At 35.7% G+C, this 14,869-nt stretch overlaps 1 protein-coding gene across 4 annotated transcripts in view; it reads right to left on the reverse strand.

Moving 5' to 3' along the window:
- The window catches only part of LOC140157326 (chloride channel protein 2-like), a 65,789-nt gene that overhangs the window by 20,732 nt on the left and 30,188 nt on the right, over positions 1–14,869 (reverse strand). For 2 of the 4 annotated variants that reach the window (XM_072180473.1, XM_072180469.1), the window contains exons 7-11: positions 14,409–14,447; positions 3,124–3,328; positions 2,626–2,710; positions 1,678–1,779; positions 284–368 (exon numbers count right to left, since the gene is read on the reverse strand). In XM_072180473.1, the coding sequence (XP_072036574.1) occupies positions 284–368; positions 1,678–1,779; positions 2,626–2,710; positions 3,124–3,328; positions 14,409–14,447 (516 nt within the window). Of the gene's footprint in view, positions 1–283; positions 369–1,677; positions 1,780–2,625; positions 2,711–3,123; positions 3,329–11,983; positions 12,014–14,408; positions 14,448–14,869 lie in introns of all 4 variants that reach the window. The other 2 variants (XM_072180470.1, XM_072180472.1) reach the window with 2 other exon arrangements.

Genomic DNA, 14,869 nt, shown 5'->3' on the forward strand with positions numbered 1-14,869 from the left:
ACAAGTAATATGTTGAAAAAAATCGGTTTTCACTAACTATTTTGAGACTGCATGCTCTGTGCTTCCTTATCATGCATTATGCATGAAAAATGCACCATGTACATTGCCTAACCGAATTGCAGTTAAGTTAAACAGAGGTCAAAGATTTATCAGCCTATTTAACACAACGTACTGCTGAAGTGGGCAAGTATGAACTTGTATAAAAGTACAGACACATCAAAGTTGTATGACCTATCAATATGTTCATCTCTTTGTGTAAAAGCAGTATCATGATTTAACTTACCTCACCAGCCATGAACTGTCCCAGACCCAGAGGGAAAGTGATGGAACTAATAACCAATGACACAACCAATGGATAGATCAGACGACTGTCAATGCAAGAAATCAAATTAAAGGTGGGTGTTCAGATGTATTTATATTGTATTTTCTATATTACTTTTTTTTTTCTCCAAAACTGAGTATTTTTGCCCAAATTTGACTTCAGATATGGTTTGGTCAAGTTTTTGCAATTCTAAATATGTATACTTTATTCTTATAACAAGTTTTATTTTTCAGGTGACTAACTTTGGAATTAAAAGTGCTCAAACCCATTACAGGTGAGCGTAGAAACAAATTCAAAGTATAGACCTCTGGAAAAGGCAACCGTTACTACTAGTTTCACAGCATACCCTCACTTACGATCATTGGGTATACCGATCATCAATACTTTATTCTTATATCAACAATTTAGCAGAGGCCCAACAATGTCCATAATTCCAGGGTTAAGACCAACCTTAAAGCAACTTATTTGCAAATTCTGAGTTATATTGCTCCAGCTGCTTTGATATGAGAAGTAAAAACACATGTGTAACAATTCCCCATACTGGTAGTGGTTATCACTTTTTACCATGATACAGATAGGTTTGATATCTGACAAGTATTAACATTTATATGTTGATAGTATGCTTAACCACATAACATGCTATTATAACCCAATATGAAGTTTATAATTTTGCTTTGATGCACAAGTTCCAGGGCAGCTAGGGGTGTCAATTTTCAGAATTAGTTACAGAGTCCAGGATTTGAAAACTCATAGATTTCAAATTTTGGACACCAAAACTTCCATCAATCAGCAAGTGAAAGGTTAAAAAAATGCACTGGATTAGTGTGAAAAAAGTAATAGGTAATATTGTAATTATTCTCATTTCTGGACCCTGACAATAGAGCACTACTCCTGGTGTAGGGAGAGCGTGGCGCAATGGTTAGGGTACTTGCCTTTAGTGCATGAGGTCCTGGCAGTGGCAATTCCTGGCAGTGACGATTTGCTAGGATAGTGACTTGGAAAAAAAAGTCTGCAATTAATTGCCAACCTCTGTAGATCAAATTCAGACTTCTGCTCTCCCCATGGTTCATTTAGAATTGGTAAATGAATCATGAAAGTGCTCCATCCTTCGGAGGGGACGTTAAGCCTGGTGTTCAAATGGACCCCAATGGAAATAAGCTTCAACAGAGGCTTTCTTGGGTTATCCAGGGCTGTCAAAAACCTGAACAAATCAAATTGTAATTATTCTTATTTCTGGACCCTGACAATAGAGCACTACCCCTGGTGTCAGCATTAACCCATATTTTGTCATGGGAACTTAATAAATAAGTGTGTATTGGTGGGAGAAAATGAATAATGACAAGCAGTTCACTCACTTTTTAATTAGAAAATTGCTCCATCGTTTATGACTACGATTGAAGTCAACTATTCTTCGATGTAGGTAGACAAATAAAGATCCTCCTAAACCGCATACAACACTGATGAAACAGACAAAAATAACAAATGTAATACATGATTTTTTGGCGAGGTCCAAATGGGTAATATCAGAACTATATAGTTTTTTTCCACTTTGTTATTTCTCCTTATAACTGATTTTAGACTAGGAGATGTCCAAGTCCATATGCATGTCGCTTAAAATAATGTAACTCCAACTTACACCCAACAAAATTTGATTTAAAGTCTGCGATAACACACAATACTTGATACCTTTGAAACACACATGCTTTACGATACTGATTAGCAATAAATGCTTGAGTATACCGTTTTAGACCCTATCATGTTGGCATTCCAATATGGATGATTTCTCATAGCATGGCTATTGCAGAATCTTCTTTGTTCCTTAAGGGTTGACTAAGTATTGTTGGTCAGGGCAGCCAAAAAATTCTTTTTTATTGTCTAAATCAATATATTATTGAATAAATAAAACCTTGATGTTTTGCAAAAGTTCTGTCTACATATCATATACCGAACTTTGAAAACTTGTTTGATTTATTGTTGTTAATGAGTTGTGTATGTTTTACAAAGGTGATGTTGTTTCACCCCTCTTTACAACATAACTCAAGAACCTCAGGACCTACAAAAGTATATCTCTGATATTTGAATTCTTCTACACACTCGCTATGAAATGATCAATGCAATTTTTTGCCAAAGCTCACTACCATTACTTAATGATGCTATGAATGACCAAATCGCAAGAATTTTAAATAGTTACTAACCTTAAAGATTTATACATTCTATCTACTCCCTGATGAACTTAATACTAATAATGACATTTTAGTTTTGAACAGAAAACTCCAGCTCTGTGAATTTCAATATGGACTTACCCAATAAATGAAAATGCAACCAATTCTTGTACATCAAATGGGAAGTCAATACGAAAGTTGGTTTTGAACAGAGCCGTAATGGTTTCTGCAACAAACAAGAAACATCGTAATAATAATTATTGTGTTACTAAGACAATAATACACAAGTACTATTCAGTTAGAGGGGAAATATAACAAACCTAAAATTTCCATCAAAATCCATCAAATTCTCTAGACAAAGGAGCATTTTGAACAGGTTTGGAAAACAACTCCAAATGACCTTTGACCCAAAACATAGCTTACATAATAGTAATAACTTACTATCCATAGATACTTGCATCAAAATTATATTGATAAGGGGCCCTACACTTTAAATGGGAGCAATTTAAAAAACCTTTACTGCAACTTTAACAGACTCAAATACATACACCCATTAACCCCTACAGACATAATGTGTACTGGTGTCACCATGAACATTCTTTGTTCAGGCAACACAATAAATGGATGACCTTAACCTACCTTCTTCTTTATTCCATACAGCTAATAATCGGAAGACAAACGCTCCGCAAACTGAGCCAAAGAAGCCTCGCCAATAGTTCCGCACAGCAAAATATGTTGAGGTTACCTCTATGCTGAATAGAACGCCACCAATAGGCGCTGCAAAGTTACACGCTACACCAATAGCACATGCAGCAGCAAGCATCTCGCTGTTTCTGGATTCATTCTGTTGGGGCAACCACATAATACCATGATTAACACAATGATGAAGTATGCTGTATGTGCATCTTGACAAGGCACAGGGCTAAATCAAAATACATTCTTTTTTAACAGTGTAAATCTACAAAAATATACACCTGCTATGTATAGCTGTCAAAAGTATTTGATCAAATGCAGGGACAAGTCAGCTAGAGCACATTATACATGTACTTACTGAATTGTTGCTGCTGTTGAACCAGTTATAAATGTCAAAATCATAATACTGTAAAAGTGCTAATTTTCATGTGAAATTTTTTGCGCTTTGCCGATTTTGAACTACATTGCTTGTTTTTAATTTTGTGATTTTGAGTTTTCTTACATAGACCTATACAGTCCAACCTCTCTTATCTGGACCTCTTTTATCCGGATCTCTCTGTTATCCGGCTTTGAAATCTTCATTGGAAAACATGTTTTTGATAATTTGACACCTTAATTCCATGCTCTGAATGCCGAGAATGGCATATCTATGTTGCATAAATCACTCAAATGCCATCTATTAGTGCTATTACCCCATGTTGAAACAATCTTTTGTTGTCACAATTTCAGTACTTGGGACAGTCAATGCAGAATTACATGTAATTCACTTATCCGGATTTTTCACTTATCCGGACAATGCTTGGTCCCACCATGGTCGGATAAAAGAGGTTGGACTGTACATTAAAAGAACATATTCGCATGTTTTTATTTTCGCGGTAGCTGTGTTGCGCGCGAAAAGCGCACAAAATTAATGTACCGTGAAAATGTCCACTTTTACAGTATATTCCAGTCCATTAGGATTCAATTCAAATTGAAAATTTCCTCCAACTTTGACTTACATTGTAAATGGCAAATCAATGCCAGTTTGGAGAGTTGTAACTCCCTGGCGTGACACTCAATTCTGTACCTTTGGTAAAGATTAATTTGAATAGAAAAGAGGGGTCTTTTCTTCCCCCATTTCCCTGTCTTTTTCCCCTCTCTAAGGAATGTTGTGGGAAACTGATTGCTGGGGAACATTTATTTGGGCAACAGATTTTATGTAAGAGCTGATAGCATATAGCTGCTTGCATGCATTTTTAGGGATACATGTACATGCACCAACAACTGAATATGTAAGGTTATAAAAGTAACAAGGAAAATAAACTATCAAACTTTCAAACTCAATTCTTGCAAGGAAAAACAACTTAATTCCCCATTTGCTTACAATACACATAGGAAATGGCTCGCCGGCTAACATATAAAATTTCATCTTAGGAAAGGTTTGACCACGTTTCCAGCAAATACTTGGAGTGTTCAACTTTAAATTGCCATTTCAAATATGTTTCACATTTATGAAGTGTACATGCACCAGGAATTAATGATATATGTAGCTTCCAATTTTGTCATACACAGCCTTCTTCCAGTAATGCATAGATGAGTATAACACATGTTCATATAATTTGGTACACCATCTGTTGGTACGAGATTAAAACTGCAGGGCAAAATCCCCTGTAGACTACATGGAGAAAATTGTGTTTTTTGCTTTAACTTTGGTTTCAAAGCAAATAATACCAAAATTTGTATGAAACATGCTTACAGGTGTTACATAATAACACCAAATCAATACAACAAAGGGTTTTGGAAGTCTGTTTTAAAAAGATTTCATGTGGTCTGCGATTACACTGTTGTATTATTTTGCCTGGTGTTAACCAACACCAACAGAGGGCATACTGAATGTACACCTGGGATATCATAGCATATGTCTACTCACCCCTACCCTATCTATTTTGAATTTATTGCTGGATAACAGAAGTGGACACTCTACTTATGTTAACAGGTAATGCCATCCATAAAGGGAGATCCAGAGGAGAACTGATGAGATAGGATGTCTCTTTTCATGGGATGAAGAAATAATAACATTTGTATCCAGGAACAGGTTGTGTGTTACGGATTGATAATATTTATTCCTTTATGGCTTATGGTTCAGGAGACATGAACATGCTCCCCACCCAAGTTTTATCACATATGCTATAATTTGCTATGTTTAAATTTCTTTATGTCGAGAATAAGGTTCAGTATGTCAAAGGTTTGCCATGTCAAAAATAAGGTTCACTATATGCCATATGAAATAAGGTTCACTATGTTGACTCTAACCTTAACCCTAGCCCACCTTATTTCATATTTGATATATACAAAACCTTATTTTGTATTTGACATGGCAAACCTTTTACATAAAGGTCAGACACCCTTTTATCAGAGCCCAACATTAATAATTATGCAAGGCAGTATAGATGTTGTGATCTCACTTCAAACAGCACATCGTACAGGTCATTAACCTCAATTGAACAATGATAGCTCAACTCCAAATTGTGGACTATGAGTTTTTACACCAGATACATTCAAAGTTCATTCTGTGAGTGTACACCATATTGGGGTTAAAGAACTGTGGCATGACAGATGAGCATGTTTAAAATCCTTGTGAGAAACTTGATATACTTTTACCTTTGACATTACTGACTACATACTAGTTTCCGTATTGCGCAAGCTGCCAGCCAGGCTGACAGCTAAGACAATGCTACAATTGTATATGCATGGTTTGTGTACAATCCCACCACTATACTAGTAACACACATGTGTAAATAAACAATCTTGGTACATTTTATCATACAATCGTAAATCTATGTATCTTTTGAAACCCTGTGAAATGAAAATCAACTAATCAAGGTTTGTGCTTCAACTGCAAACAATACCTACTAATGTATGCTATAATAAATATGTGAACAACAAACACTGCAGTCATCCTAAATAGTACCCTTGCCCTACTACATTTTGTAAAGAAAGCTCCCACCGCCTATACAATTTTTAAATATTACAGCTCCTTTAAGTAATATTGTAACATTTCCATAAAAAATAGATTTGTATTATTTTTACAAGAAATGATAGTTTCCACTGCCAGATATTGATTCTGTATTTTCAGCAGAACTAATGAGGTAAAACAAAGAAAATCGATATTTAATTCAAGCGCCTATCTTGCAATGCATTTTACTCCATCGATCGTGTACTGTAATTCAGTAATATTTTGAACATATTATGAACTAAATGACGTCACATGTCCCATCGTTTTACTAAAAAAGTCTATTTTGTCAAAATATACAGCACCTAAAGCCTTGATTTTTACAGCAAATGTTACAATATTGCTTTAAATCACATGTTTCACTATTGGTGCTTCTTCAACAGCACTGTGTTCATGTGACATTGGGTTACAAAAACAATGAGAAAACAAAATTTAAGTGTCTCCCCCCCATACCTGGCAAAGACTTGTATACCACCCTGGGTACTGATTAGGATGGACATATAGGTTTCATTGTCAAAATGCAATCAAAGAAGTACTACTTTACAATAAACTGAAATCAAATAATGATTACAAATAAAATTTAGTAAAATGAGAAAAAGGCACTCATTCAAACTCAAATCAAAACAGTTTTACAAGTTAAGTGTGTAAAATTTCTGTAACACAATAAGGAAAAAACCTACTTGTATTGTCATTGCAATAGTCAAATTCAAAGGCAAAGATAACACTTTAATGGCGTACATCATACATAGACAGTAAAATGAACACTAGCAACCAGGGCACAATTCTTCAGCACATAGCATAAAATTCAAGTGCAAATGTGAAAGTTGCATCAGCAATTAATTTGCTATTGTAATCGCAATGTTATGGGTAAGCCATTTACCGTGTGAACTGGATCACACATTATGAGTTCCGAACCATGATCAAAATGATCACAACACAGTCTACCGGATGTACCCCATCATTCCTAAAAGGAGCGTGATCCAGTTACCAAGGAATTATGTTTAAGCACTTCGCTGGCAAATTCAACTATCAAATCGGTTATATAATGAAATATCAGCATCTCATGGCCAATTGCACCAAATCAAATGCGTACCCTGCTGATGACGCATATATCTATGCACACTGGCAATGTTGTTTTTAAGAATCGTGGCCCAGAGAAAACTAGTACTAGTGCTGCATATCACCATGAAAGGTAACAGAATGAAAAAGTTCTTTAGTCCATAAAAACTTATTTCTTGCTTCCATTTATTAATTTTGAGATTCGCCTTCGGGTGAAGACAAATTCAGCTGGTTTGTACACCCTTAAAGTTAATGTTGTGCACAAGTAACATTCATATTGTAAATGGGTATAATACCACGGGATAATACTACAGGATAACAACACCAGCAACTTTATCATCAAATAAAAAGAGGAAAGCTGAGTCATCCTTCAATTTCCATTTTTACCTAGCACATGCTAAAATGACATTCTTTAGCACTGTACCTGTTAAGAGTTACAAAAGTCTTATTTTATCAAGGTTGCTGGTTTTTGTTTTGTGCAAGCTGGAAGATATTTAACCAACTACACACACACACACCAACAAACACTGAACAAGACAAGCTTGAGAGATGCCAAGTCTTACCCCTTCATTACTACTTGATTGGCACATATCGCTGCAGCTACATGCTACATCCATAGAAGATGCATAACGAGCTCAGCTGGTCTACATCCACTAGTCTAAGGTCCACTATATGTGTCTTGTCTCAAGTTGAGAGTGCTGTCATGCTGTCAATGTGTTTACATCGCCAGCGTTCAGACACATCACACTTCCACGAGTGTGTATATACGCCCAGAGGGATTTTGTTATCACTTGTGATTCAAAACTGCCACTGTGACATCCAATATGGGATTACTTTGAACTTGACACAAGACACAATATAGTTCTAAGGTCAGCAGGTTCTATCATTCGCTTGTCCTAATGGTCACTAGTCCGAAGATTCCATAGTACCATACCCCTAAACCTAACCCTACTAGTACTAATTTACTAAACCCTTACCCTGACCATAATTTTCAGACTAGGGAACCCCTTTTATTTTTCGGAGAAGTGAAACATTTTTTGGACTAGCGAACCTTTTTCTGAGAATAGAGAACCTTAGACTAGCAGTCTGTCCCTGCTCAGCTGAACTATTAAGAACTTCTAAAGCTATGATGCCAAACCATTATTACCAGAAGCTGATGTGAACATTAAAAACCTGTCCAGCTTGGTGGAATATTGGAATTTGGTTGAGTTCCCCATGGTTTCCAAGTATGGCCCATTACATTGTAAATGAACCTTCTGCACGACCCAATGATAAATACTCTTGAATACTACTGTCAAACTGACTGAAATGGATGTACACACATATCCCTACAAACCAGTGATGTTACAGACATATCAAGTGGACCTATTATTCCCATGGTTAACATACATGTATATCTTATCCAATTTCAAACCAAGAACTTGGAAGTTGGACCTTCATTGATCTGTTTGTATTAGTACCAGAACTTACCACAACACCTTAATAACCAAACTCCGTGTACCATACTTCTCCTCACTTAAAACAAACCACCGTGTGTACAAGGGGCAAGACAATATACACCAACCTTATATTACCGGTATATGCAGTTTATTAATGATAGTATACTCACTATCTCAAACTTGTCAAAGATCTCCAACAAAACTAACAACTGTCCAAAATACAACAACCAAAATAGGTTTAAAATCTTTTTTCATGGGTTGATCAAACTAAGAATAATCATTCTTTTCACAAGCAAAACTTTGGAAGACATTTCCTACTAATGTAGCAGTCTAAAACCACCTAACAAGCTGAAGACAGACCACCAACTTTACCTACATTACTTAGCACCAAAACACTATCTTCAGATTAAGAATATTTTATGATATCACAAAAGGAACTAGACTTAGCTGTGGTCTAAGACCACGAACACAGCCGTGTTGTGGCCCCTTAATGACCTTTGACCCCAAAATATATGAAAACCCCATAGACATTGGCTAATGTCAATGTATGTGTGCACGTGGCATCACTTTGCCATGTTATTTGTGGCAGAAGGGGCATTTTGAAGTGTTTTTGTCTCAGACCGGAAATGACCCCTTAATAACCTTTCACCGCAAATAAAAAAAATACCACGTATACACTGAGTAACATCAATTCATGTGTGAATGTACCGTATCTGTGCTATATTTTTCTTGGCTGATAAATTGTTTTGAAGTTATTTCGTTTTATACCGGAAGTGACCCCTTAATGACCTTTGACCTCAAATCTGTGTACACCCCATAGACACTGGGGAATAACAAGGCATGTGTGCAAGTGGCATCACTGTCCCACGTAATTTGTGGGAGAAGATGCATTTTAAAGGTATTTCGTTTTATACCGGAAATGACCCCTTAATGACCTTTGACCCCAAATAAAAAAATACCATATATACATTGGGTAAACACAATTCATGTGTGAGCACACCATCACTCTCCTATGTTTTTCTCAGCTAATAACATTTTTGAAGTTATTTCGTTTTATACGGAAGTGACCCCTTAATGACCTTTGACCCCAAATCTGTGTACACCCCATAGACACTGGGTAATAACAATGCATGTGTGCAAGTGGCGTCACTGTCCTACAGAATCTGTGGAAGAAGATGCATTTTAAAGGTATTTCGTTTTATACCGGAAGTGACCCCTTAATGAGCTTTGACCCCAAATAAAAAAAATACCACATATACATTGGGTGACTGCAGATCATATGTGAACATACCGTTACTGTGCTATGTTTTACTTAGCTAATAAAAAATTTTGAAGGTTTTTCGTTTTATACCGGAAGTGACCCCTTAATGACCTTTGACCACAAATCTGTGTACACCACATAGACACTGGGTAATAACAATGTATGTGTGCAAGTGGGGTCGCTGTCCACGTAAGTTGTAGGAGAAGATGCATTTTTAGTTGAAATCACGTTTGTGTCCCCTGCGTGACCTTTGACCCCGCGATTTTCATATGACATGTAGGGGCATGGTCAATGATCATTGTGACCAAGTTAGGTCAAAATCGATGTAAGCATGTGAGTGCTAGAGCAAATGTAATGGTTGACAGAAGAAGAAGAAGATCCTGTAAGAAAAAGACACAGCCGTGACTAACGTCACGGCTGTGTAACTAGACTTAGCTGTGGTCTAAGACCACGAACACAGCCGTGTTGTGGCCCCTTAAATGACCTTTGACCCCAAAATATATGAAAACGCCAATAGACATTGGCTAATGTCAATGCATGGGTGCACGTGGCTCCACTTTGCTATGTTACTTGTGGCAGAAGGGGCATTTTGAAGGTTTTCGTCTCAGACCGGAAGTGACCCCTTAATGACATTTGACCCCAAACAAAAAAAAATACCACATACGAATTGGGTAACAACAATTCATGTGTGAACATACCGTCACTGTCCTATGTTTTTCTTAGCAAATAAAATTTTTTGAAGGTTTTTCGTTTTATACCGGAAGTGACCCCTTAATGACCTTTGACCTCAAATCTGTGTACACCCCATAGACACTGGGTAATAACAATGCATGTGTGCAAGTGGCGTCACTGTGGCGTAATCTGTGGAAGAAGATGCATTTTAAAGGTATTTCGTTTTATACCGGAAGTAACCTCTTAATGAGCTTTGACCCCAAATAAAAAAAAAATACCACATATACATTGGGTGACTGCAGATCATATGTGAACATACCGTTACTGTGCTATGTTTTACTTAGTTAATAAAAAATTTTGAAGGTTTTTCGTTTTATACCGGAAATGACCCCGTAATGACCTTTGACCCCAAATCTGTGTACACCACATAGACACTGGGTAATAACAATGCATGTGTGCAAGCGGGGTCACTGTCCAACGTAAGTTGTGGGAGAAGATGCATTTTTAGTTGAAATCACGTTTTTGACCCCTGTGACCCCTGCATGACCTTTGACCCCACAAGTTTCATGTGACATGTAGGGGCACGGTCAATGATCATTGTGACCAAGTTAGGTCAAAATCGATGTAAGCATGTGAGTGCTAGAGCAAATGTAATGGTTGACAGAAAGAAAGAAGAAAGAAGAAAGAAAGAAGAACCTGTAAGAAAAAAGACACAGCCGTGACTAACGTCACGGCTGTGTAACAATTGCTCAACATGAAGATGTTAGGGCTGTGAAGGTCAAATGTCAAACTAGTCTGTAAAAATTCTACTTGATATGCAAATATTTTCTAGTACAACTGACAGTTGTTTCTTTGGACGGAGAAGTAATAATATAAGTACATATATATGGTATGTAGTTGGTACACAAGGTTGTCAGCTAATGATTTCCTTGATTACCACTGCAACTTTAGTTGTATTGACCTCGTCTCTGCTCATGATGACCTTTGTCTCAGTGTCATCAATGATGTTTTAATTGTCTGCCCTTTTGTGGGTTGAGACACTTTTTTGGCAGTTCATGTCCATGCAACAATAGGCCTAGTGTTCATAAAAAGACAACTTTTAGCTCTGTTAAAATCTCTGCATGCAAGTAGAATTTTACTGGACTAGTTTCCTAAAGAAAATTTAACAATTAACATCCTGTTTAGCTAAATAACAAGTAACCAGAATATTTCCTTTCCGGTTATTACCCCCCAATTTCCAATTCATGTACCAAAATGGGGTAACAATAACATATACACACCATCTACCAAACTATGTATACTTGGCACCTCTTTTTGCATGCATTCATCACACTGGTAGGGTATAAAGAAATACACACAAACCAAACCCTAACATGTACTCACCTGTCCTTTACTATAATACATACGTTTATCCTGGCCATAAAAGAGAACAGGAATAACATAGTGCAATATAGGGACACCAGTTACTAGTTCACATAGGAGAAAACAGTCTTATGCTTTATGTGCTCATATGCTCTATTACTTCTACATGATGCAATGCAATGATGTGCATTCCACATTACTCTACACAAGCTAGCATACAGCTCTATCATCATCCCTACTATTAGCGTATGTACAGTTTGCAGAACCTGGAACAATATTTCATCTCTGATATTTGTTTGCAGTATATTGCCGTTGTTTATACAAAATTGTTATTTGGTTAAACTTATTTTGCTTTATTGCTTATGCCGTCACTTTGAACATTTCACTTAGTTGTTTCTCTGCTCATTTTCCATGCATTTTTTTTCCGTGCAATCCCTTTTGTGCAATGTTCATCGTGTGCCTATTTCCTTTGTTTCTTATTTCTTAATGATGTATATTTATAATTCAATGGGTATTTTGTTTTTATGTACACATGTTTTAATTGTAAAGCGCCTTGTGGTCTTTGATGTAATGCGCTATATAAGAATAAATTATTATATTATTATTATATTGACACTTTACACAAATATAGTAAATTGGGATGTCTAAACATGAAGCGACAATGTTGAATTGAATTGTGTTTATCCCTGTTTTTGCAACTTCAACAAATGTGGAAGGTGAAAAGGAAATTGGGCCATTCCATTTGAAATCCACACTACCCCTGTGGAAAATTTTGGAAACATGTCCCACAGAGGGAGTATGAATTTCAAATGGAATGAGCACATTAGGCAGCTCCATTTGAATTTCGTACACCCTCTGAGAAAGGTTCAACCTGAATCTTAGACAAAGGGAGGATGAGTTTCAAATGGAGCTGCTAATGTGTTAATTCCATTTGAAATTCATACTCCCCCTGTGGAAGATATTTCCAAAATCTTCCACAGGGGGAATGTGTATTTTAAATGGAATAGCCCATTTATTCTGTTGATATTTATATCTATGTATTACTATTAGACCAGTTATATTATAGCTTTATCATATTGCTTTTGTTATACTTACACTCTCAACATATTTACAGTATTAGTTTTTCTTTGAGTGTACTATTCCATAATTGGTTGAAGTTAGCAATTGGCTCCTTTAATGGATATATCTAAGCTACCAAGAGAATTTAACCATGCAGTGTGGCACACTGGTACAGCGACAGCTACAGATTGAAGCCCCCATCACTTTACAAATGACAAGCCCAGCAAAATACTTTATATTTCTTTTTTCAGATCCTAGAACTAGGCCTATGATGTGCTTCTACATGCAAGATGTGTATTGTATGCACACAGGAATCGAAATAAAGTAAATTTGCTCCATATGATGCCCTATACATGTATTTGTTAATCATTCTAATTTGTTGGAAGTCATATTACTTTTTCATAATATCACATTAAACTTAATTTTAAAGCATATATTTAATTCATAGTAAAAATAAGAACTAAATTTTGAAAAAATACATATTATTAAACCTACATTGCCACTCACATCCTTTTGTATGTAAAGCAGCTGCTTCAAAATTAATATTGTTTTTCTAATTTAGGATGTTTAATTGTTCTTTACGGTGATGCATAGAAGTACATGCACATGCTTGCTGAAATGAAATGCTATCATTTATTAGCTACTAAATTGAAATCAGATGCTTAAGATGTAGAAATTATATTGACCATGCGATGAATATGCTATATTGGAGTGAAATCCAAGTTACTGTTTAATTTATAATTTAAAACAAACTTGTTTTAACTTGAAAGTCAAGTGATTTTTGAATTCACTGCATTAAAACCAATTTCATTTATTTGTTCTACCAAAATTAATATCAATGAATCAAAGGAGAACAATATTCCGCCAATGACTACCATTCATTTTATAACTTATTTATATGATATTAATATGGATTAATAAGACTTTTCCCATCATTTGAAATCACAAGGTCTTCATTGGACAGCAAATTATGCTACTCATGAACAACAATATTCGAAAATGAAAATTATAGTATGTACATTGATATGATGAATATTTATATAGTATCTACATGACATGCACTGCCCAGAACAAAAATAAGCAACTCTAGTTAAAAATCATTTCAACTAATTATGCATTTCTGAGAATAACACTAATGTAGTGCATGTATTTCAAGACTAATAATCAAAATATATGTATACAATGTCATAAACGATGAAAATCAAAATAATAATGTTTTGCGCAAACATGTACACATATTTCTTACTCTACCTGCACCACAAATTCACATACGTAACTAATTTGCAGCCTTTTAGAAAACTGTACTACCACTTGAACATCTATAAAACATCCCTTTATAAGAACACATATTTCTGGGCATTTCAAGAAACCACCGTCTCCTACTTACTGTGCTCCATGAATTTGGGGATGTAAAATAAGAATTTCTCTGCAACCAAACGATGCATTAAAGAATCATACAAAATTTGTTAGCAGAAATCATGCTAATTTTCTCTGATGGGTTGACACCAATATGGATTTATTGTGTTGAAACATACCTTTATTCTGAAAATGAATTTAAAAGAGTTGTACCATCCACAAAATGATGATTTATAAAGTTTTGTTATTTCGAATGTATAAAATATATCATCATCATCTACAATTTTCATCAATCTATTAAGGAGTGACAGTGTCCAAAACTCTTTTAACCCATACATCTATCACAGCCTTTATTTACCTTACTTCAGGATAATGGCCTGTATATAGTCCAACATCTTGAGGGTGTATTTTCCATTGCAACAGACATAGCGGCTTATTTCTTACTGGCATCTTTGGCAGAGGCGAAATATTTCTGCATTGTCTACAAAGCTA

Source organism: Amphiura filiformis, chromosome 7 (assembly GCF_039555335.1).
Source record: "Amphiura filiformis chromosome 7, Afil_fr2py, whole genome shotgun sequence".
Taxonomy (NCBI): domain Eukaryota; kingdom Metazoa; phylum Echinodermata; class Ophiuroidea; order Amphilepidida; family Amphiuridae; genus Amphiura; species Amphiura filiformis.